Source organism: Vombatus ursinus, unplaced genomic scaffold (genome assembly GCF_900497805.2).
Source record: "Vombatus ursinus unplaced genomic scaffold, bare-nosed wombat genome assembly UNPS02014798.1, whole genome shotgun sequence".
In the NCBI taxonomy this organism is placed as follows: domain Eukaryota; kingdom Metazoa; phylum Chordata; class Mammalia; order Diprotodontia; family Vombatidae; genus Vombatus; species Vombatus ursinus.
The window spans coordinates 12,501,451-12,526,833 of record NW_020954576.1 but is presented as its reverse complement, the minus strand read 5'-3'; the positions used below and the strand labels follow the sequence as shown (position 1 = coordinate 12,526,833).

The window sequence follows — 25,383 nt, the reverse complement described above, 5'->3', positions numbered from 1 at the left end:
AAAAGATACGTCAATCAACTACCCTACTGTTCAACTCATCATCTTTATGATTTCCCAGAATAAAATAAAAAATTCATTCACTCAATCAAGCACTATTTATTAAACCTTACTCTATGCTAAGCACTGGTGATAAAAAGAAAATCGAAGTAAACAAAGTCTCTGCTCTCAAGGATCATACATTCTCATGGGGAGAAAATATATAAATATCAAGGTACATATAAGAGAAATGAAAAGGAAATCCATTAGCAGTTGGAGGGAATAGGAAAAGACCTCCTACACAAAGTAGGAATTTTGCGAGATTTTGAAAGGAGCTTCAAACAGTAAGAGTCAGAAGAGGGAAGTGAATTTCAAGTGTGAGTGACAGCCACTACAAAAATAGGGAGACAAGATTAAGAAACTGTAAGACTAAGGAACTGTAAGTTTAGTTTAGCTGTATCACAGAATGCAGGAAAGAAATGAGGCAGAAATGATACGTTGGGTCCAGGTTATAAAGGGATTTATTACCCTTCCCAAAAAAAAGAGGTATTGAAGGAAGCCAGGAACCTAAGAGGCAGAGGTGAGGAAGAAAAGCATTCCAGGCTTTGGGGAAAGAAAGCTAGTGAAAAAGCCAGGAGATAAGAGATGGAATGTCTTGTTCAAGGAACCAAAAATAGCCAGGATAGCTGGATTAGAGAATATGTGCAGAATATAAGAGGACATATTGGTGGCATATTGAATGGAATTTTCAACTTAGAGTCAGGAAGATTTGAGTATGAATCCTACCTCAAATAATCACTAGCTGTGTGACCCTGGGCAAGTCACTTAACTTCACTTATCTCCAGTTTTCTCATCAGTAAAATGGGGATAATAGCACTTACAAATGCTAACACATGTAAAACACTTTGCAAATCTTGAAGCACTATATAAATGATTGTTGTTGTCATTACTACAACTTATAAAGTAGGAAAATTGCCAAGTTATGAATAACTTTAAATGTCAGAGGGTTTATATTTTTTTATTGAGGTAACAGGGAATCTCTGGACTTCCTTGAGTAGGGGGTGACGTGGTCAGATCTACTTTGGAAAAATCACCTTGGCAGCTTAATAGAGGAAGGCTTGTGGTAGGGAGAGACTTTAGGCAGGGAGACCAATTAGAAGAGTACTATAATAGTCCAGGTGAAAGGTGATGAGGGCCAGAATTAGGGTTGTGGCTATATGAATAGAGAGAAAGCAATTTAAACAAGAGATGTTGTGAAGATAGAAACAAGACTTGGTAATGGATAGGGTCTATGGGATGAAAGTGAGGAGTAAGAGATGACCCTGAGGCTGCAAGTTTGGGTGACTAGAATAATTGTGCCCTTGATGGCAATAGGGAAGTTCTGAGGAGGGAAAGGCTTTGGGAAAAGGTAACAAGTCCTATTTTGGACATATTGAGATTGAGTTTGAGATGCCTATAAGTACATTCAATTGATACCTAAAAGTGATCTAGAAGACAGCAATATCAGGAAAATCTAGAAAGGAGAGAATATCCTGAAAGAAGAGGTGATCAATACAGTTAAATGCTACAAGAAAGGTCAAGGAGTCTCTGGATTTAGAAAAGACTATTAGATTTGTCCATTAAGAGACCACTGGTAACAGTGGAGAGTCTGGTTTCAGGCAAATGATGAAGAGCAAAGCCGTACTGAAGAAGGTTTATAAGAGAGTGAGAGCAGAGAAAGTGGAGGCACCAATTTTAAATTGCTTTCTTAAGGAGTTTAGCCACAAACAAGAGAAGAGATATAGCGCAATACCTAGCTGGGATGGCAAGACCAACTAAGAGTTTTATAAGAATAAGGCAATGATGGACATGTTTATAGGCAAAAAGAAGGGACTAGCACATAGAGAAAGACTGAACATGAAAAAGAATGGGGATGATAGTTGGAGCCCTTTGCTGGAGAAGCTGGGAAAGGATAAGATAGTGGTTGTGCGCCTTTGCTAGGAGGAAAATCACCATTTTATCTGAGACTGGAATGAAGGAGGACACAGCAGAGGGAGATATCTGAATGATGTGAGATGAGGAGAAGGAGAGAAGAGGGAGCTCTCTGTATGAGTCTCAGTTTTTCAGTGAAATATGAGATGAGGTTCTTGACTGAGAGAGTGAGGGAAAGGGTATTCAGTGGGAGGACTGATGATAGATAAGAAGATACAGAAGTTTTATTGCATAGAGGGTCCAGCTGAGATTGTGTAACATTAATTTGTAGTGGACCAAATCACCAGGTTTTTTCCAATGAGCTTCATGTAAATTGCAGCAAAGGAGGCCCATAGCAGAAATAATCCAAGTATGAGGACCAGCAAAGCATGATAGACCACAGGACAGTGGTTGCAGAGGAAACAAGGATAGAGGTCAGGTTAGAATTGGGTTGGTTCATCAAGGGGTCAAGATAGGGAGGGAGAAGAATGTGCCCAGTATAGGGATGATGGTCTGGGAAAGAACTGAAGGGCAGAAGGAATGGAAATCATATGAAGGACAAATAAGGTAAAGTTGGAATGATGAAAAGATTATTTCCAGATAAAGGAATTTCAGAGTTCTGGCTTTGGAAACAGAACACTTAACAGGTATAATGGGCATAATCAAATGTATGACTCTGTATATGTAGCTGAAGGAGATCAGAGCAGCAGATCATAGGAATTTATTAGACTGAGGAACTGGGCACATAAGAAGTTTGAGGGGGTATAATTGTTTACGAAGTCTCCAAGCATGAGTGCAGGAAATAGGGGTAAAGAAAGATTTGTGAGCAAGGCACTTAGCACACTGAGTAAGGAAGGATCTTTTGGGTCTAAAGATAACAGTTATCGGGATTGGATTGGGTGGTCAATTTGGATAGCATAAATCTCAAAGAAAGAAAAGGTGCCTAGTGAAGGTGGTGAAAGGAGGGTCTATAAGTGGCAATGGGAAGCAAGAAGTATTATGATTCTCCTACCACGACTACTGAGTTTGGATTTGCAGGGGAGAAGGGAAGGTGGTACAGTATCTGAGAAACAGTGATGCCAGAACTGGAAAGAAGAGGTTTAGTTAGGAAGAAATCATGTCTCAATGAGGGCAAGAAGAGAGGGATGAAAAAGAAAGTCGTTTAAGATGAAAGCATGTTTGTTATTTATGGAGCAAACATTCCAAAAGACACAGTATACAGGGTAAGATCTGATGTGGGACACTGTGGAGGTAGGGTTAAGGTAGATACATCTGACTGAGTGTCAGTTTGAGGATAGGAATCAGGTTTTGTACCTTGGACCTCAGGATCACCAGAATGGGGAAAATATAGGTAATGAGACTATGCTAACCACTGAGCAGTGAGTCCAGGCATAGTGCTCTACAGAGACAAGCATAAGATTAGACAATCTAATGTCATACCTTAACATTCAGTCTCCTGTTAGAGGGAGATGTTACATCCTGCAATATTTTGAAACAAGGAAGCATACTGTCAGGAATAGGTGGAGATCAGGAGACCAAGTGCCTTCCTTTTCTTGCAGAAGGCCCTGGGAGGCAGAAGTTGGAAAAATTATTGTCTGCTTACATTAAATTGAAAAGACTTTGCACAAACAAAGCCAATTCAACCAAGATTAGGAGGGAAGCAGCAAACTGGGAAAGAATTTTCCAACCAGTATCTCCAATAAGACCCTCATTTCTAAAATACATAGAGAACTAAGTCAAATTTATAAGAATACAAGTCATTCTCCAATTGATAAATGGTCAAAGGATATGAACAGGCAGTTTTCAGATGAAGAAATTAAAGCTATCTATAGTCATATGAAAAAAAATGCCTTAAATAACTATGATTAGAGAAATGCAAATCAAAACAACTCTGAGGTACCAGATCACACCTATCAGATTGGCTAACCTGACAAAACAGGAAAATAACAAATGTTGGAGAAGATGTAGGAAAAATGGAACACTTATGCGTTGTTGGTGGAGTTGTGAAGTGATCCAACCATTTTGAAGAGCAACTTGAAACTATGCCCAAAGGATTACAAAAATGTGCACACCCTTTGACTCAGCAATAGCACTTCCAGGGTTGTATCCCAAAGAGATCATAAAAATTGGAAAAGGACCCACATACACAAAAATATTTATAGCAGCTCTTTCTGTGGTGGCAGAGAATTGGAAATTGAGGGGATGCTCATCAACTGAAGAATGGCTGAACAAGTTTGGCATACGAATATAATGGAATACTATTGTACTATAAAAAATGATAAGCAAGTAGACTTCAGAAAAACCTGGAAAGACTTGTATGGACTGATGTTGAGTGAAATGAGCAGAACCTGGAGAACACTGTACATGGTAACAGCCATGCTGTGTGATGACTAACTTTGATAGACTTCACTCTTCTCAGCAATGCAAGGATCTAAGACATCTCCAAAAGTCTCATGATGGAAAATGCTATCCATATCCAGAGAAAGAACTATGGAGTTGGAATGCAGATCGAAGCACATACTATTGCTTTTTTATTTCTTCTGTTTTGTTTCTTCTTTCCTGTGGTTCCTCTATTGGTTCTAATTCTTCTTTACAACATGACTAATGTGAAAATATGTTTAATAGAAATGTATATGTAGAGCCTACATTAGATTGTATGCCATTTTGGGAAGGGAAGGGGATAGGGAGGGGGAGAAAATTTAAAACTCAAAAGTTTATGGAAGTGATTGTTGAAAACTAAAAATAAATTAATTAAGAGGAAAAAAAAATTCTTGTCTCCTGGGTAACCTGGCAAAGGAGAAATTCCTGTGGCAGGACAAAGTTTGGTTGGAAGGTGGACCACTTATGGTAGTCTACTTATGGTGCAAAAGTAGGCCCAGGAAATTGGCAAAAGAAAAGAATTGTCTTGCCTGGAAGTTAAGTGCTTATGGCCTGGCACTGCTGAAAGGTTCCAACTGGGTTGGGAGGCAGAGAAGGGGAAACGAACGAGACAGGCTAAAATCTTATCTGTGCTCCAGGCACTGTGCTAAGTTCTGGGAATACAAAGAAACAAATGAAACAATTCTTGCCCTCAAAGAGTTTAGCCACTAGGTTCCTCTCAATGACATCCTGAATTAGATTGCACACTCCTTGAGGACAAGGGCTTTTATCCCTAGAGTTTAGAAGCTACCTGGCATACATGAAAGTCAACATACCTAAGTATACAGACTATCAGCCTCAAAGACAGAACAAATGGCACTGGTAGAAGGAGCTTTCTCACCAGAAATTCCCCATACCAGTGAAGTCACAGGCCTCACTTCCGCTCATTGCAGCAGTTAATTTTCAAATATCTATTTCCCAAGGCTCCTGAATTCTGCTCCCTGTTACAGTGCTTAAATTAATGTTTTGTTGTTGTTCAGTCATTCCAGTCATGTCCAATTCTTCGTGACCCCATATGCGATTTTCTTGGAAGAGATACTGGAGTGGTTTGCCATTTCCTTCTCTAGCTCGTTTACAGCTGAAGAAACTGAGGCAAATAGGGTTAAGTGACTTACTTAGGGTCACAAAGCCAGTAAGCATCTGAGGACATATTTGAATTTAGGTCTTTCTGACTCTAGGCTCTACCTACTGTGACACTTAGCTATCCCCAAAGCAATCTAATAAAGTAATTAACAAGATGTAGCGACTGATCAATCTGTTATGCCCTAAAAACAGGTGTATTTGGTAGGCACATGCTGAAAGAAAATATCTGGAAAGAAAAAAAATAAATTAGTAACTACTAGTAGAATTTCTGGCAGTATTGTCACCCTATCTCAGTTGAGTCAGGGGGTTATTTTGGCACAGGGAATCTAGCCTGTGACCTTCTTCAAATTGCCAGTTCCATCTAAAGAAGGGGGAAAAAAGTATATCACATTAAGTGACACAAACTTAATCTGAAGAAAAACTATGGGAGGAAAAGGGGAGGAGAACAGAGAGCATCAGTTAAGGATTTCTGAAACTATTACTCAAGTTTTCTAATCCTCTGGGACTAAATATTTTAACTTAATCATAACAATTGTGGGGACTTCTGCAACATTTTGAGTTTATGAACAAGCCATCCATAAATCCAATTACACACTGTTATTTGTAAAAATGTCAATTGTTTTTAACTATAACTCTTTACAAAAGAGAATCTGAAATCTAAAATTGATGTCAATTAACTAGATAATAATTCTATTTAAGCTTAAGTCACTAAAAAGTTATATCTTTTAGTCCTACTCCCTCTCAACATGTAGTGCTTAGAGAGTAAAAGGAAATACAGGTATTTCCTTTCCAAGAATAATACACAAAACTGACTTACTGTACTTAGTACAGTGTCATAAAAATAATAATATTCAAATTAATATGAACTGCTAATGATGTTGTCTTTAAAATGAATCTGCTACTCTGACTATATCTGAATAGAGGGAATAACAATTTTACCAAAAAGAAGTATTTCAGGAGGAATGATAATGAGTCATTTAGGAAAATTGAAACTATTTCTCCCTTTAATCCGTGTTTAAATTAGGAGGCATCTTAGAATGGCAAATCATTTAACTTCTACCTCTAAGTTTTCTTCATTTTTAAAATCTAGGTCAATGGACCAGATGATCTATAAAGTACTTTCCTAAGAGTATATGATTATGTACTTCTTCCCTAGTGTCTACATAAAACAGAGGCTCAGTAAGAAAGTGTCTTGATATATTTTTCAGGCCACAAGAATACTGAAAACAGTACTATATTGATCAAAGTTCATTAACCTTTTAGAATATTTTTATACCTGGAAAAGAACATTTTAAAATTGCAACTTACCTGCTTGTTCTCTCCAAATTACTGAAGATGTAAACACACACACAAAAAATAAAAATAAAAAAAATAAAAAACAAAAAATAAAAGGAAGAAAGAAAGAAAAGAAATGATAGCATTTGGCTTCATTGATGAATCTCTGTGTGAAGCACCAATTCAATGAGTTCCTCATTCCTATATGACTCTGTCTCCTCCTAAACAGATACTCTGATCAAACTCAGTTTAAGAGGGGGAAAGGTACTATATACTAGCAGGGAAAGGCAAATTAAAGCTGATACCTAAGCAGGTCAAAATAGCAAAAATACTAAGAAAAAACCTTTTCCTTTTTCTCTCCAATAATGTTAAATGGAGTTGAAAAGTCATTTAATTGTGAAAAATGTAAGATAACAGAAGATGATTATGTCCAAATTTAGTAGATGTTAGCTATAACTTCCATTATTAAATCAGCTCAACAAGTGCCTTGAAAAAACTGGGAAATTTGCCAACAAGTACACACACAAATATTAAGAACAAGTTTTGCTGTAAGCATCTATACAGACCGTAAATACTTGCTTGGATTTTCATTGAAAGTATATAGATAATAGTAAACAAAGTGTTTCCCTGAAAGTATATGTATATCAGTCATTAAACACCAAAGCTGGGAGGAGATATTAAAAATATGTGGTTCTACTTCAACTCAATTCAACATTTATTAAGTATTTATAATATGCAGAGTACTGGAGGTGGTTACTGTAGGGGAGAAAGTATTAAATAAGACAGTCTCTGTCCTCAAGAAGCTCACAGAATAGTAGAAAAATAAGATACATATAAAGATAACTATAATAATAATTATATTCAAGAGCTATGTAAAGTTCAAGGAGAAAAAGGTTGGGATGTATAGGGGAAGCTAGCAATCTCCAGTACAAAATAACACCAGTAATAAATAATAAGAGTAATAAATATCTAACATTTATTTAGGGCTTTAAGATTTACAAAGCACTTTACATATATTATGATCCTCAAGAACAATACTAAAAGATACTATTATTCCCATTTTATAGATAAGAAAACAGGCTAGGAAGTTAAATGATTTGCCAGAATCATATAAGCTCATATAAATCAAATGTTTGAAGCAGGATTCAAACAAAGGTCTTCCTAAGTCCAAGTCAAGCATTTTATCCACTCTGCCAATAATCTGTCAAAACTCTCCTTACTACAAAAATTTCCTCTAATGTATCCCTGACAGATTCTACTGTGAGCCCTACCAGGTTCTACCTAAATAGTTCAAGTGGTGGGAAGCTCACCAGAAGTCTGTAAGTAGCCTATTTAGTAATTTTTTTTAAAGTGAATAGCTTTAAGGGTTTTTCCAGGCACCATCAGCAATATAAACAAAACAAAAGGATGTCCTGAAAAGTCACAGGTCCTGATGCTGAAGGGCTGAGGAAACTAAGCAAAACTAAGCCTGAACTCCCTAAGACCCACAAGAGTAAATCAAATCATAGTCAGAATGATCTCTATGGTAGTGAGGTCCAGGGACAAAATTTCACATGTAGTTAATCTAATCATGAGGTTTACAAGTAGTTCAAAAACATATTTAACAGACATACTTACTTCTAGAAGCAGTGTATAAGATGACATGTTCAATCTCATCATCTCATTACCATCTCATAAATAATATTTATCTCCTCTGACACTACCACAGCCCTGGTACAGGCCCTAATCACCTTATGCCTAACTATTAGAACAGACTGCCGGTTATCCTCTTTGCCTCCTTATCTTCTCATTCCCTCCAAACCATCCACCCAGCTTTCAGAGGTACCTAGGTAGTACAGTGGATAAGAGTACTGGACCTAGATTTAGGAAGACCTGAGTTCAAATCCAGTCTCAAACATTTATTAGTTCTGTGACCCTATTCAAGACACTTAACTTGTCTACTTGAGTTTTTTCATCTGTAAAAAGGAGATAATAATATAAGCTACTTCTCAAGGTTGTTGTGAGGTAAAATGAGTTAATACTTGTAAAACACTATTAGTAGTAGTAGTAAATTGATCTTCCTAAAGCACAGGTCTCACCATATCATTCCCCGATTTGATAAATTCCAGGGACTACCTACTACAAATATAAAATCCCCTGGCTTTTAAAGTCCTTCACAACTTGGCCCCTTTCTACCTCTCCAGTCTTCTTAGATCTTATTCCACCTCTCCTCCTGCAACATATACTCTGCAATCCAATGACACTAACTTCCCTGCTATTCTTAGCAAAAGAATTCCATCCTCCTTCTCCATGCATTTTCACTGGATGTCTGCCATGCCCAGAACTCTTTCCCTTTTCACGTCTGCCTCCTAATTCTTCTGGCTTCCTTCAAATATAAGCTAAAATTCCATCTTCCTCAAGAAGCCTTTCCTAGTTTTCCTTAATCTTAATGCTTTCCCTTTGAGAATACAGGCAAATTATCTTGCATTTATCTTGTTTGTTCATAATTGTTCTCGTGTTATCTCCTCCATTAGACCACTAGCTCCTTGAGAGCAGGTACATTTTTTTCCCTTCTTTCTATCCCCAGTGCTTAGCATAGTAATTGACACTTTATAGGCACTTAATAAATGCTAGTTAACTGACTGATACAGCTTTACATATTTAATTTAGTGGATTTGTTCCTTGCAGACGTCCTTAAGTCTTTTTTAAATAGTTGTCCCTTTTCTTTTCCATCTTTCATTGGTTAATCTTTATGTCAAAAGAATTTTGTTATTGAGAGCCTCCTATCAGGCTGACTTTGCCTAGAGAATTTCAGACCATGGAATTCTACATATCCTTCCTCTGAAGTCGGAAAAGCACTCAGTCAGTCAGTCACTTATAAAGTGCCTACTATGTGCCAGGTATTCTGCTATGCATTGTACTCTTCCTAACTTTCTCCTCCTTATGTTCTACAAACTCTGATATGGAGTGGTCACTTCCTCTCAAGGTCCTCATAATTTCTAATTTAGCAGCCTCCTTATTGGTCAGAATCAGGTCAATATCCATTCACTCAACAATAACTTAAGTGCTTACTATTTTTCAGGTACTATGCCACACTGGATAAAAAATCAAGAAGACTTGGGTTCCAATCCTGCTGCTGATATGACCCTGGGAAGGAAACTTTACCTCTCAGTGTTCCCAGTAAAAATCTGTAAGTTTCAGTACATTTACAGATCTACACAGTGGAAGGAAATTTCTCACCAGAAGCTCCTTATGCAAATAAATACTGGTTAAGAGCAGCAACAACAAAATCCTTCAAACATATACCTGGCACTAGGTACTATGCCATGTACTAAGAATACAAAGAAAAACTAAACTCTCTACCTTTTAAGAGCTTATATTCTAAAAGAGAGAAACAACACATACATAGGTAAATTTATATGTAGACTTGTCATGCTGCATATACAAACATAGCACAACGTCTGTAGGTCACCGGAAATTTCCATTGCCTTCCATACTGAGAAACAACACAATTTAAAAAGTATTAACTAAATGTGTTCTATGTATCATTGTTGTTCTAATGACTAACTTCCCAGTTCTTCCCAGTTCTACTATATTTGAGATTCAGTTGTTACCACTAACAGTTCTAAAGGTCTGTGAATTATAGCATGCTTTATTTATTTTTCATGACAGAACTACTTGATTGCTTAGTATCTGATCCACAGTTAGGCTTTTTTTGTTTTTTTTTTTTTGTTTTGTTTTGTTTTTTGCTTAGGCAGTTGGGGTTAACTGACTTGCCCAAGGTCACACAGCTAGTAAGTGTCAAGTGTTTGGTCTGAGGCTGGATTTGAACTCAGGTTCTCCTGACTTTAGGGCCAGTGCTCTATCCACTGCACCACCTAGCTGCCCCCACAGTTAATTATTTCTGCCAAAGTCCTAACGCAATATTGTGCTGAGCTGCTGTCTCACAGAAAATTGTGTGTAGTAAAGCAATAAAAAATCTTTTCCTGTGTCCTATCAAAGATCTTGCCCAAGCCTGGCCCTTGGATTACTTCAACCATCTGCAGTCTGCTTATGTGTTGTTAAATGAAACTGGAGAAAAATCACTAAACTGTACTGACTAGGTGCACTACAAATTTGTTAAGTAATTTTAAATTGGTCCTGACTGTAGCAAGGCAATACTTTTATCCCTCCCACAATTCACTATCTCACTCACTACCCCAGCTTTTTCCAACTTTTCATCCCTCCTGAAACCTCCTGAGTATCTTACATCATAATTCACTGAAAAAATTGAGATAATTTGTTAAGAGCTCCCTCTTCTTTCCTCTTCCTCATTGCACAACACTTATAAGATTCCACTACTATCTCCTCCTTCACCCCAGTCTCATGCAAAGAAGTTGGCCTTCTCCTTAACAAGGTAAAACCTTCTACATGCACAAGGAATCCCGTTCTCCCCCATGTTCTCTACAAGATTGTTCCCAGTACTATCCTCATTTTCTCACTAATCTTCAGTCTCTCACTCTCTAGTGATTGCTTCCCTACTGCCTACAAAGATTCCTATTCTCCTACTCTCAAAAAAAACTCTGACTTGATCCACCCTCCTTCTTATCTACAGTCCCATGATTCTCCTTTCTATCACAGCAAAACTCCTTAAGAAGAATCTACAATCAGTGCTTCCACTTTCCTCTAACTCTCTTCTGAACTCTATTCAGTCTAGTTTCTGACTGGTGATCATTTAATTGAAATTGCTCTCTCTGAAGTTACTAATGACCTCAATTATAAATCTAAAGGTCTTTTCTCAATTCTCATCCCTCTTAACCTCTTTGCAGTCTTTGGCACTGTCAATCCCCCTCTTCTCCTTGATACTCTCTTCTCTTTAGATTTTGATGACACAGCTCTCCTCTAGTTCTACTACCTTTCTAATTGTTCCTTCTCCATCTTTTACTAGCTGTCCATCCAAATTACACCTGCTAACCATAGGTTCACTCCAGGGCTCTGCCCTGAGCTCTCTTCTCTTCTCCTTCTATAATATTTCACTTGGTGATCTCATCAACTCCCACAGCACCAGCTACCATTTCTATGCAGATGACTCTGAGATATTCTTGTCTAGACCTAACCCCTCTTCTATCCTCCAGTCTCACATCTCCAACTGCCTCCTGGAAATCTCAAACTAAATATCTTGTAGACTTTTAAAATCCAATTTTCCAAAACTAAATTCATTATCTTCCCTCCCCTCCCCAAATCCTGCCCTTTGCTTAGCCTCCTTAATACTGTCAAGAGTACCGTCTTTCACTCAGTCACCCACAATCACAATCTAGGCATCATCTTTGATTCCTCACTATCTCTCATGCCCCATATCTGATCAGTTTTCAAGTCTTACCTTCCTCACATCTCTTGCTTATACTCACCTCTTCCCTTTGACACTGTAACTACTCTGAGACAGGTATTCATAACCTCAAATATGGACTATTTGCAATAGCCTGCTTTGTGATCTCTCTGCCTCAATTCTCTCCCAAAACTATGTTCCACTTAGCTGTCCAAATGGTCTTCCTAAAGGCCAGGTCAAACCAGGTCACCTCCCCCTACTCAATCAATTCTTGTGGCTCCCTATTAGCTTCCAGGATAAAATACAAAAATCTCATTGAGTTTTTAAAGCCCTATACAACCTAGCCCTTTCCTACCTATCCAATCTTTTTACATCTTACTGCCCACCCTACTTACAGCACATTACAATGCAGAGAAACTGTCTTCCTTGCTGTTGATTACATGTGATACTGGATCTCATTACTTCAAGCATTTTGACTTACTGTTTCCTAAGCCTAAACTCTATCCCTCCTCATTTCTGCTTCTTACCATCACTGGCTTTCTTAAATTATAAGCTACAGACACAACTTCTTTCAAGAAGCAGTCCCAGTCCTCCTTAATATATATAGATATAGATATAGATATAGATATAGATATAGATATAGATATAGATAGATATAGATATAGATAGATATTGATAAGCATAGACATAGCTATCTACATCTATGCCTACTTATCTATAACTGTATCTATACATTCATGCTATTTTTGTTTGTACATGGTTGTTTGCATACTGCAATATTTTTCTTCAAAGAAAGGTCTGTGTCTCCTTCATGGTCTGAACAATCTACAGTCTACTTCTTAGCTATGTGTACTCAGAATGAAATTAATGAAAAACATAGTTACTTGGATCTGAGATTTAAGTTCCCTTGAGCAAAATTTCACTGAGAACTGCCAAATTCTCTATGTGACTAGCCTACTGCCACCTCATATTAATTTCTAATTTTAGAGTTTAACTACACCACAGATTCATGAATGCTTAGCCATAGAAGATGTACAGAAGAAACAAGACAAATATTTCAAAAAAAAAAACAACTTTTTATTAGCCTAAATGTTGTTGCTACAGAGAACATGGCATGTGTGCTACATTTGGAAATCTCAACGTTCTTAAAGTTTCTCAAAGCTAATTAAAAGCAATTTAAATGGTATGTGGATCTCATGTTAAACATTATCATTCTGAAGATACACTTCCTGAATAACATCCAAGTGAATCAAGCTGAGAAATAACTAAGTAGTATTGTGTTACTATACATCAGCACAAGAAAATGTAAAGTTGCCATTTTTCAGCAAGCTGTTAAAATGTGTGCCTCCTTATGAAATCCACAAACCACGTGATTTCCTTGATGAAAAAATTAGTACTAATTTTTAAAGTCTTTCACAATCTGCAAACTAAAAAAAATGATATAAACTATAAAAATATGAGCCTTAGGACTAACAGAGGAGATTGGCACCTATTACAGGCAAAAAAAAATATCAGAGTAAAAGGCTTTTTTTTAAATTAGATGCTTTCTGTATAAATTAATCATAGGTCTTAGAGTATAAAAATGCAATTTGTTCTGAGATCTTTCTTCACTTTTGGATACAGCAATGGATCTACTATTGCAACAGGCATACCCCTTCCTAGGGTGCAAATCGTAATTTATTCATGCTTTATCATCCTGTGCAATCTTTATATCCTCTGGTAAATTCTTGACAGAAAGGTCCCACCATAGTATTGATTACTTTCCTCTAGGTTTCTTGACATTATAAGGGTACCAATACAGTATATGGAGTCTTCTACCCCTTACTCTTGCTATATGATCAGTCCACCACTTTTCCCAAGCATACATCACATAGGTGATATATTTTATACCACTTTATTGTGTATAATTCATCACTGTATATTTCGTGTAATTTATTTATGCCAACCATCTTTTTCTCCTTTATCCTTTCAATGTTCCAAAATTTTGAATCTTCAGAAAATGCCATGATTTATGACCTCAAAGAATCATCAGAAAAGCACTGATATTAAAAGATCCTTATTTTTTTTTTCAGGGAGAAGCTCAGGGTCAGTAAAGTTCTATGCAATTTTCAAATATAATCCTTGTTCCTACTGAACTCTCTCTTTATTTATATGTGTGTATCACATACATTATACACACTCATACAATGATGAACCAATTCTACGGATTTTCCATCTAACTACATCATAATCTATGCAATTTTTTCCATTTCGTTTTTCCTGTGTGGATAGTTAGACTTAATCTTTTGAATGATTGTGAATCTCACTTAAGAGGTTCTGCAGTGTTCTGGAGATAAATGCAATCAAGACAATTCCATCCACTAATGGAAACAACCAGAATTAAATACATATGGAGAATCCCTTTTCCTTTTGAACTCTTCACTAGACATCCTCTACGACAAGGACAGATACCTTAAGTGAGTATTCTGAACATTCCATCGCCCAGACCCTGTTACTCCTCACCATACATCAGACACCATAATGCCCTGTCCAGGACATGCTCAAAGGCAATACTAAGACCCAATTAAGCAGAACTGAGACTTAGAGTATTCTACTCCTCACCTGCCATCATCAGAAGAATTATTTCCATCACCTTCTGAGACTACTAAGCATGAGCACAGCCTAGCATATTCCTTCTGGATATATCTATCTAACGTCAGCAAACTCAAATCACCTCCTCTTGATTCACAATCTACATGACTGGCTGTCCAAAAACAAGCTGCTCACCCCACTACAACAGCCCTGATTTCTCATTCTCTCGTTCCCATTCACTTTAACCCTGCTCTTCCGATGTACCACTCCAATTCTGCCACTCATCATACCCTCTGGAATTCCTGTTCTTTAATTAAAAAACTTCTTCAATTTAGATCTCTTCCTCTCATGAACCTTTATTTTTTTGTGTTTTTTTTTCAATTAACAAGGAATTATTTTTTCCTCTGTCCTATGTCACAAATGCCCCAAACAAAACTTTTATAACAAATCTATATAGTCAAGTGGGAAGATTAAAACTGGTCCTCTATTATTTCCTTATTGATTCTATTTACAATTAATTGATTTTGTCCTGTAACTGCTACAGTCATGGTTCTCTGTCTCTGCATGTAGTTCAAAATTCAGCTAGCCTGTAATGAGTTAAGTTCTCTTGCTATTTATTCACTGTTCTACCCTTGTCTCAAGGAATTTAGTTACCCTTGGGGGATGCAGGTGAATACTAGGGCATCTGGTCTTACATCTTTACACCACCAAGTTATCCTTCAAGGATGTCTGGTTTGTTTTCCAAAGAACTCTGAGTTAAAGTTTAGAATTTCATTTCTTTCATAAAATATTCTAATTCTGTGAGACACATCATCTCAGCATCACCTGCAAATCACTCTGTGCCACACGATGCCTGTTAACCCACATGACTTCAGTTTCTGAGAAACTTCTTGACATTTATCATTGAGAAGCAGACTAGCTGATTTTGTCCCATGTTAGCCTCATTCTTGCTAATTAAAGGTGGTCTCATCACATACCCAAGCACCTGTGAGTTTGCTTCTCCTGTCTACTATCAATGACCTCAGGATGCAGCTGGGTGCCATAAATCCATTAAAAAGCATTCCTTCAAGACAAAAGGGGGTGATCTGGGTCCCAGTGTGTGTAAACCCCTTTCCTCAATGTAATCATTTATTCCTCACCTCCACGATCCTACCAATCCCATAACTAATGATATGTTTTCTGTTCTGTTCTTTTTTCTACGCTTATAAAAAGGAGTTGCATCTTTAATTCTTTGTCTGTGGCTGGAAACTGAGGTAACCATTGGCCCATTTTATTCTCAGATTACTGATAATAAATTACTGATAATAAAATGTTATCTTGCACAGAGTAACATGTCTCAGTTTACCTTCTCATTAAATTTTACACGTGACACAAGCCCTCACAGAGACTTGGCTTCCCCCAAAGACATTTCATCCCCGGTCACCCTTTCTAGCACTGGTTGTAATCTACACTGGTCTTGGAGGAGGAATTGGTATACTGCATGTCCCCCACTGCCACCATTACTGAGTAACTTCTCTGAGCTTCGCTCTATCCAAATTTATCACCCTGTCCAGATCACAATGGCAGTTATCTACCATTTTCCAAATCATTCTTTGTCCCTTCTTAACTCTTAAGGAATTCAGTTTCTGATTCATAGTCTTCTTCATTTCAATTCCTGCCTTATACTAGGAGACCTCAACATATATGTTGATGTCCACTCAAACTCTCTAATTTCTCAATCCCTCAAACTCCTTAACTACCATCACTTAGTCATCTATATCAACTCACCCACACATTAGGGATGGTCACACCTTTAATATCATCACTAATCACTTGCTCCACGACTGAAAACTCTATAATTCACTTAGATTCATTCATTACATAATTCATTCCACCTCCTTCCCTACAATTAGCCTTCTCTTCTTTTATCTATTCTCATCTCCTCCTTCTCAGCTGAGGATCTTGTCTTATACTTTACTTCAAAAAACAAGATAATTCACCATAAGCTCCTTCTCTTTCTATAACTTTTAAACCTTTTGATATCACCCCTCATCTTCTACTCCTTTACCTCAGTCTCTGATAAAGAGGTGATCCTTCTCCTTGTTAAGGTCAACATATATCCTAGGTCCTGCCCCCTTCTATCTTCTCCAGTAGGTTGCTCCCACCTTAATTCTCCTTACCTATCTTCAATCTCTCTTCAACTACTGATTCCTTCCACATTGCCTTTAAACACAACAAACTTCTCCCATCCTTAATATCCCTTCACTGGACCCTAACATCCTTCTAGGCCACATGCAATATCTCTTCTCCATTTCGAAGTCAAATTATTGGTGGGGGGGAACTGTCTACATATGTTGCATTCAATTCCTCTCCCCTCACTCATTTCTTGATCCTTTTAATACTCAACTTCCGCTCTCTCCAAAATTACCAAGTCCAATAGAGCTTTTGACATTGTTGATCACTCCCTCTTCCTGGAAACTTTGTGTTTTCAAGACACCATTCAGTCTCTCTATTTTTCTAGTACCTTACCATTTTTTTCTAAGTTTCCTTTACTAAATCCTCCATCTCCAGTTCCTGACCTGTAAATACATGCTAAGGCTCTGTCTTCAGCCCTCTTATTATTTTTTTTTTACATTGTCTCTCTTTGTGATCTCAAGGAATCAGTTATCTCCACTATACAGATGGCTTCCAGATCTTCACATTCGGTTTTACTAATTCTCTTGAGCTCTAGTCCCACATTACCACATGTCTATCTATTAGACATTTCAAACTGGATAACCCAGAGGATTCTCATATTCAACAAAATCAGAACAGAACTCACTATCTTTTCTACTAAGCGCATTCCTCTTCTGAACTTCCCCATTTCTATTGAGGACACCATCATCTTTCCAGGCATCCCAGATTCACAGCTTCCGAGTCATCACTAACTCCTCCCTTTATGCCCCTAGATCTATTTAGTTACCAAGTCTTGTCTAGTCTACCTTTAAAATCTGTCTCCTAACCTTTCGAATCCATCCTTCACATGACCAAGGTAATATTTCTAAAATACAGGTCTACCGTGATACTCAAGAAGCTCCAGTAGCTTCTTACTCAAGAAGCTCCCGTAGTTCCCTACTGCCCCTTGATCAAAGATAAACTCCTCCTTTTAGCACCTAAAGCCCTTTACAATCTTATTTCAGCCTATATTCAAGTCTTGTGATACACATTACTTCCCTTTCATACTCTACAGTGAAGCCAAACTTGCTGCTCCTCACACAAAATATTCCACCTCTGTTCTCTCTGCCTTTGCATAAGCACCATTTAAATGTATTCTCTCCTCCCCTTCATTTTTACTGATGTCACCAGCTACCAGTGCCTCCCCATACTCCACACCAAATCACCTTGTTTTTATTTTATACATACATACATACATATATGTGTGGGTGTGTCTGTGTGTATGTACATGTTATTTCCCCCTCAAGGTAAGTTTCTTGAGGACAGGGACTGTTTTGTTTTTGCATTTTTATCCCCAGTGCCTAAGGTCATATATGGTAAACAGTAGGCACTTAATAAATGTTTATTGATTAAATGATTGGACTAAATATATCCCAACTCTATTCAGGTTATCTTAGATATCTGAATTTAACTTACTTCTTTGGAAGCTTCATTTTTTTCACTTTTTCTTCAGCATGCTCATCTGATATTCCCACATGACAGCCTAAGGCCAACAAAGTCCTGGAAAACAAAATTAGAAATAAGTTATACCAATTTCTGTCATATTTGGAAACATGGTGCATAAAAGTATACTAAAGTGAAATACAGGTTCCTAGAACTATACTACAGGAATACTTTACTTTCAGAAAGATCAATGGTTTTTAAATACATTTTAGGACTCTGTAACCAATTGGTGTAAGCGAAGGATCAATGTTTTTCCCTTCCTCTAGATGGCTTTATAAGTCTTCACATTTTCCTAATACTGAACCTGCCCTGAATTACTGGTGTAAGTCCAACTAGGTTGTAGGGCATGCATGATCTTTGTGACATATTTCTGCAATCTCCTCATTAGAACTTTATTTGAAATTTTTGTATCAATATTCATTAGAGAAACAGGTCTATAGTTTTCTTTCTCTGTTTTTCGCTCTCCTTGGTTTAGGTACCAAAATCATATTTGTGGCACAGAAGGAATTTGGTAGGACTCCTTCTTTACCTATTTTTTCAAACAGTTGACACAGTACTGGAATTGTTATTTAAACATTTGGTAGAATTTATTTACATTTGTAAATCCATCTGGTGCTGGTTTTTTTTTTTCTTGTTAGGTAGCTCATTTGTGGCTCGCTCAACTTTTTTTCTAAAATAAAATTATTTAAGTATTCTATTTCCTCTTCTATTAATCTAGACAGTTTATATTTTTGCAATAGCCATCTATTTCATTTAGATTGTCAGTTTCACTGGCATATAATTGGGCAAACACAGCTCCTTATAATTGCTTTAACTTAATATTCATTGGTTGCTCATTCACACTTTTCATTTTTAAGACTGTTAATTTGTTTTTTTTTAAATAAAATTAATCAATGTTTTGTCTATTTTATTGTTTTTTTCTTAATAAAAACAGATTCCAATATTATTTATTATTCAATGTTTGCTTGTTGGTTTTACTTTAGATTTTATTAATATCTCCTTTGATTTTCAGGCTATTTTGGTTTTTACTTGAGGATTTTACATTTATTCTCTTTCTAGCTTTTTTAAAAAAAAATTATATACCCAATTCATTGAACTACTCTTTCTTTTAATGATGTAAGTATTCAGAGATATACATTTTCCCTTAAGTAAAGTTGTGGCTACATCCTACAAGTTTTGGGAGAGAGTAATAAAATAAATAATAAAATAATTTTTATTGCATTGTGAGCTAAAAAGGGTTCGCTTAATATTTCTCTTTTTTTGTTTGTGAGGTTTTTACGTTCTAATACATGGTCAATTTTGGTGAAGCTTCCATGTACAGCTGAGAAAAAAAAGGGATATTCCTTTCAATTCCCATTCACTTTTCTCCAGAGATTTCTCATATCTCTTTTTCCTAAACTTCTATTCATTCATTTAACTTCTTCCTTATATTTATTTTGGGATTAGATGTATCTAGATTTGAGAGGTCTAAATTGAGTTCACCTAATGTTAATTCATTTTAATTTTTACTTCAAGAACGTGGATGATATTCCATTTGGCTCATAAATGTTTAGTACTTATATTACTTCATTGTCCATGGTACATTTTAGCAAAATCTAATTTCTCTGATTGTCTATTTTAATTATGTCTACTTCTGCTTTTGCTTTGTTTGAGGTCATGATTGCTACTGCTCCCTTTTTTACTTCAGTTGAAGCACAATAAATTCTGCTCTAACCTATTATTTTAACTGTGTGTCTGTCTTTCTGTTTCAAATGTTATCTTTTATAAACAAAATACTGTTGGGCTCTGGTTTCTAATCCATTATACACAGACACAGACATACACACACACACACACACACACACACACACACACACACACCCTGTTTTTGCTGAGCCCCTTCCCCTCCAATTTCCTTGCTGAGTAAAATGACCTTCTATACCCAACTGCATTTCACAGATATAGATGTATAGATACACACACACATATGCATATGTGTGTATATGTATGTGTATGTGTGTATGTATATGTACATGTTCTTCTACCTTTAATCTCCCTTTAAACCAGTTCAGATGGAAGTAAAGTCCAAGCACTGCTTGCTCTTCCCCAGCACCCCTCCATTTTACTTTCTATTGTAAACTTTCTTCTGTACCTCTTTGATGTGAAATAATTTTCCCCAGTCTTCCTCTCCCTTCCTCCTTCTTTCAATATATCCTTCTTTCTCAGTCTTCTATTTTTCTTTTGAGATCATCCCAACATAACAGATAGACATTCATGCACTCTTAGTAGACTAACTTTCCTAATATGATAAAATTCTTAGGGGTTACATGTATCACCTTCTTAGGGGTTACATGCATCATATTTGGAATACAATCAGTTTAACATGATTATGTTCCTTATGATTTCTCACTCAGGTTTACCTTTTTATGCTTCTATTGAGTCTTGTATTTGAATGTCAAATTTTCTACTCAGTTCTGGTCCTTCCATTGGGAATGCTTAAAAATCCTCTATTTCATTAAATGTCCATTTTTCCCCTACAGATTATGCTGGATAGGTTACTTTGGGTTCTAACATTAGATCTTTTGGCTTCCATAGCATATTCTAAGCCCACTTCGCCTTTGTCATCATTGTTGCTGTTCGGTCATTTAGTCATGTCCATCTCTATGAGCCCCCACAGTCTTTGCCTATGAGATTTTCTAGATAAAGATACTAGAGTGATTTGTCATTTCCTTCTCCAGTGTGTCCCCATTCACAGATAAGGAACTGAGACAAATAGTGGTTAAGTGAGTATCTGCTAAATCTTGTGCGATCCTGAATCCACAGTATTTGAACTGTTTCTGGTTGCATGCAATATTTTCTCTTTGATTTGGGAACTCTGGAATTTGGCTATAATACTCCTGGGTTTCATTTTGGGTTCTCTTTTAGGAGGTAATCAGTTGATACAGTTTCTATTTTGCACTCTGGTTCTAAGATAGCTAGACAGTTTTCCTTTATAATTTCTTGAAATAAGATGTGCATGCTCTTTTTTTTAATCATAGCTTTCAGGTAATTCAATAATTCATAAATCATCTCTCTTTAATCTATTTTCCACTTGTTTTTTCTCTGACATATTTCATATTTTTATCTATTTTCAGTCGTTTGGCTTTGTTTTATTGTTTCTTGAAATCTCATGGAGCCATAAGTTTCCACTTGATCAATTCTAACTTTTAAGGAGTTATTTTCTTCAGTTTTTGGGCCTCTTTCATCAAACTGTTTATTTTTCTTTTCATAATTTTCTCTCATTTATTTTTCCCAATTTTTCCTCTACCATTCTTATTTGATTTTTAAAATAATTTCATTGCTCTGTTTTTTTATGTCTTGCTTTAGTTCTTCTAGGAACTGTTGTTGGGTTTGTGTCCAGTCTGCATTTTCCTCTGAGGCTCTGCTTGGAGATGCTTTTATGCCATGTCTTGAGCTTCCCTGTCACAACAGTAGTTTTATATGGTCTGGTCATACCCCTGTAAGACCCTTGCAACTAAAAGCACCCCTCTACACCATGGAAGTATGATCTGGAACTGGGTAATGGAAAGTGGAGTTGCCAGATGGTACCTGGTCCTACACTCAGTGATGGCATAAAAATCTTATATAATCTCTTTCTGACCAGGTATTCTATCCCCTTACTATCTCTGAGTTCTGAGTGCTCCTGGCACTGCTGCTGCTACAACTGATAATGTATGTGCCTCCAAAGTCTACTGTTAGTGTCATTTCTGCCATAATATGTTCCCATTCAAACATCACTGCAGTGTCTGCAGACCTTTTGTTCTGTCCTCCCAAGCTGTTCTGGACTCGGGGGGAAAATGATTCACTGTGACCTTTCTGTTGATTATTTCACTTAGAATTCAATTTGACATGCTTTTTAGGGTTGTTTAAAGGGGGAATGTTGGGAGAGGTCAGAAAAAAGTGCTCATTTTACTTCACTACCTTGACTCTACACACCAATATTTATTATTGATATTGGTCTATAGCTCTTCTTTGTTTCATCTTTCCTTGGTTTATGTATTAAACTCATAAAAGGAGGTACATGCTTTTTTTTCGATTTCTGAAAATAATTCATATAGTTTTTATATTGTTTTTTTTTAAATTTATGGAATTCTGCTACAAATACATTACCATATGGAGTTTATTCTTTGCTACTTCTTTACAATTATTTCTATTCCTTTTTCTGAGATTGGATTATTTAAGATTTCTATTTGAAGTTCTGCTACTTTGGGTATTTTATATTTTTGAAGGTAATACTCGCTTTTGTGTTTTAGTTCTCTTACCTAAACTGTACTGATTTTGTTGTGATTTTACTTTCTTCATTTGTTGTTTTTGTTCATTTATTTTCTGTCTTTTTTTTAATAAGATTGGTTCTACTTTCCATTAGCAGCTCCACGTGGTTTGGACTCCACAGAACACAATGCCCCCAAACTGGTTACTCCTTGGTGCCTCCTGCTTCACAGCTTTTCAGTTTCCTTTTTTATGTTACCTTTTCCCCTTAGATTATAAGCTCCTTAAGGGCAGAAACTGTCTTTTTCTTTCTTATAGTGCCCAGCATATAACAGATGTTTAAGAAATGTTAATGAATTGATTTGAAAGGGTTTGTCAATTTTTATTACCTTTTAAAAGAACATTTCTATAATCTTTTTGGCTTCCAATTATCATTGCTAATTTTTAAGATTTCTTCTTTTGTGTTCATTTGTTGGCTTTCTAATTTTTAATGCATATTTAATTCATTAATCATTTCCTTTTCTATTCTGCTAATGTATATTTTTAGAAATATAATTTTCCTCTAAGAAAAATTTACTTCACCTGCATTGCAAAAGTTATATTTTGTTTTCCTTTTGTTTGTATTCCCTGAACTGGTTACTATTTTTATTGCATTATGGTCTGTAAAAAATGTGTTTAGTATTTCTGCCTGTTCATGTTTATTTATAAATTCTCTGGTGCCATAAGTTTCTGAACTCTGATTTCTTCGGAAATTTATTGAAATAAAAAAAAGAAATTTATTGAAATAGATTTTCTCTCGTTTCTCTTTCTCTTTGATTTAACTTAATTAATTAAATTTAATTTCTTTAGAGCTTTTGTGTGTGCCTTATTCTTTAAAGTATCAATAGTTGATGGAAGAAATAAAGATAAAAGCATTGTCTTACAGCAGAAACTTCCCCAGGTCTCAAATCATTCATCTGACTCAATTCAACCCTTTGTCTACCATATGAAGATTTCTTTTTCTGATTTGCCATGCATTCAGCTCTCTGGGTTAATTCTTTCCCATATTTCTAGATGTCAAGTGCCCCTAGGAGCTCTGATTCCCTCTCTCCTCAGTCAAGATGTTGTATATGGAGGTATGACACTTGCTCAGTGAAGTGATCTCCCTGAGCATCAAATTAGACCCATTACAAAGTATCTTTCCTCTTATGGGAGACTTCTTCAGTATTTCCCAGCCCTACTGAATTGAGCTCTCTCCTTTCTTTTTATCTCTTTCAATCCCTCCCTGGGTTAACTCATCCATTTTCTTGTAGCCCCTGTGTTTGTTGATAGGTTAGAGAAGTTATCTTCCCTTTGTTGTTTACTGTGAACTTGATTAAGGCAAGTCCTGCATTCCCTTTTATTTTCCAACTCCCTACTCCCCTTTCACAAACCCTCCAATTTCTTCAATTTAGTACCACAAAATATATTGATTCACTTGTTGGGGAATTTGAGGGTTTTAGTCTATGGAGTTTTAAGCATGCTCCTCTGCTGTCACTTCTATTTCTTTAAATTATATTTCCTACTTTATCCCCTTTTGGAAATTTAGAAAGAAATCTCTTAGTGATTGCTCTGGCCTGTTTTTTTCTTTTAATAATCTCTACAGATGGGGTAATTCTGTTATGCTTTCCTTGGTGGTTATATTTATTTGCATTGACACCTCTTGTTCTTTAGTTTGGGAGGTTTGTAAGGTGAATAATTTGCTCATGTCAGGTTTTTTTTCTTCTTTTTTTTAGGAGTGCTTCACATACCTCTATCCACTTTTTTTTTTTTGCAGAGGTGATTAGGCTCAGATTTGAAGGGTATGCCATTTTTCTAACTGCATCTTGAGTACCTTTTTTTTTAAACAAGGCAATTGGGGTTAAGTTACTTGCGCAGGGTCACACAACTAGTGTCAAGTGTCTTAGGCCAGATTTGAACTCAGGTCCTCCTGATTCCAGGGCTGGTGCTCTATCTGCTGTGCCACCTAGCTGCTCCTCTTTTCTTTTTTTTTAAAACAGTATATTATTTCATTCCATTATAAGGTTTCTGGTGGGTGCAAAATGCTTTGAGTTATTCAAATTTTCTTTCCTTTGTATTGAAGGTCTTTATCCTTGGCACTTGTAGGAGCTACTATATGTCATTGGAATTGCTCAATTTAATCACTGTGTGTCTTAAGAGTTTGAAGCAGAGAGAAGATTCTGGGAAGATGGCGGAGTAGGTCAGAAAACTTTCTGCTCTACAAATTTCCTCCATAGAAAATGACAGAACATTGTCTCAGAGGGAATGCAGAGCAGCAGAAATAAACAAAAGTTAAGGCAAAGCAGATGTTCTCCTAAGGTAACCTAAGAAGACCCCAGGAAAGACCTGACCTCCAGTGGGGAGAGGTTCAGCTGAGTGACTGTAAGTGCAGAGTAAACAAGATAATTAATGTTATCCACTGTTATTTCATAAAGTTGTTACCTTATTGGGCTTCTTCCTTTCTTATCTTGTGGAGATAATAATAATTGGCATACCTCAGGTGCAAAATTCCTTTATTTGGGGGGGGGTGAGGGAAGGGAGGTGAGTTAGTGAAAACTTGAGAAAATGTCTTGTCCTCTAACTTACTTGTCAGAGGACCAATCTTGTACAGGCTGATTCTTATGTATATATTTTGTCTGAATAAAAGTACACTACATTTTAAAGGGTATATAATTCATAAGGAAAATAAATTAACCTTGAATGGAACATAAACATTATACTTTGTATTTTTAAAAAAGTTTGCTTTTCAAGTAGGGACACTGAGAAATAACCATTGCTTAGTGTATAATTCAGAAAAGCAACATTTGCAGGAACAGTGAGAAATGATGAAAATAGATTGATTGTCCATGAATTTTAAAATATAACAAAATATGTAAATTTCACAATAAAGATGCCAAAATAACAGAAGATTTCAGACAAAATGTTTTTAAAAACTGATTTTTTAA

The 25,383-nt window shown here is 36.3% G+C and overlaps 1 protein-coding gene across 1 annotated transcript in view; it reads right to left on the bottom strand.

The window, feature by feature from the left end:
* The window catches only part of LOC114050041 (ryanodine receptor 2), an 811,539-nt gene that overhangs the window by 340,940 nt on the left and 445,216 nt on the right, over nucleotides 1-25,383 (bottom strand). Inside the window, exon 25 of the mRNA XM_027871576.1 lies at nucleotides 18,167-18,250. Coding sequence (XP_027727377.1) covers nucleotides 18,167-18,250 — 84 coding nt within the window. The remainder of the gene's footprint in view (nucleotides 1-18,166; nucleotides 18,251-25,383) is intronic.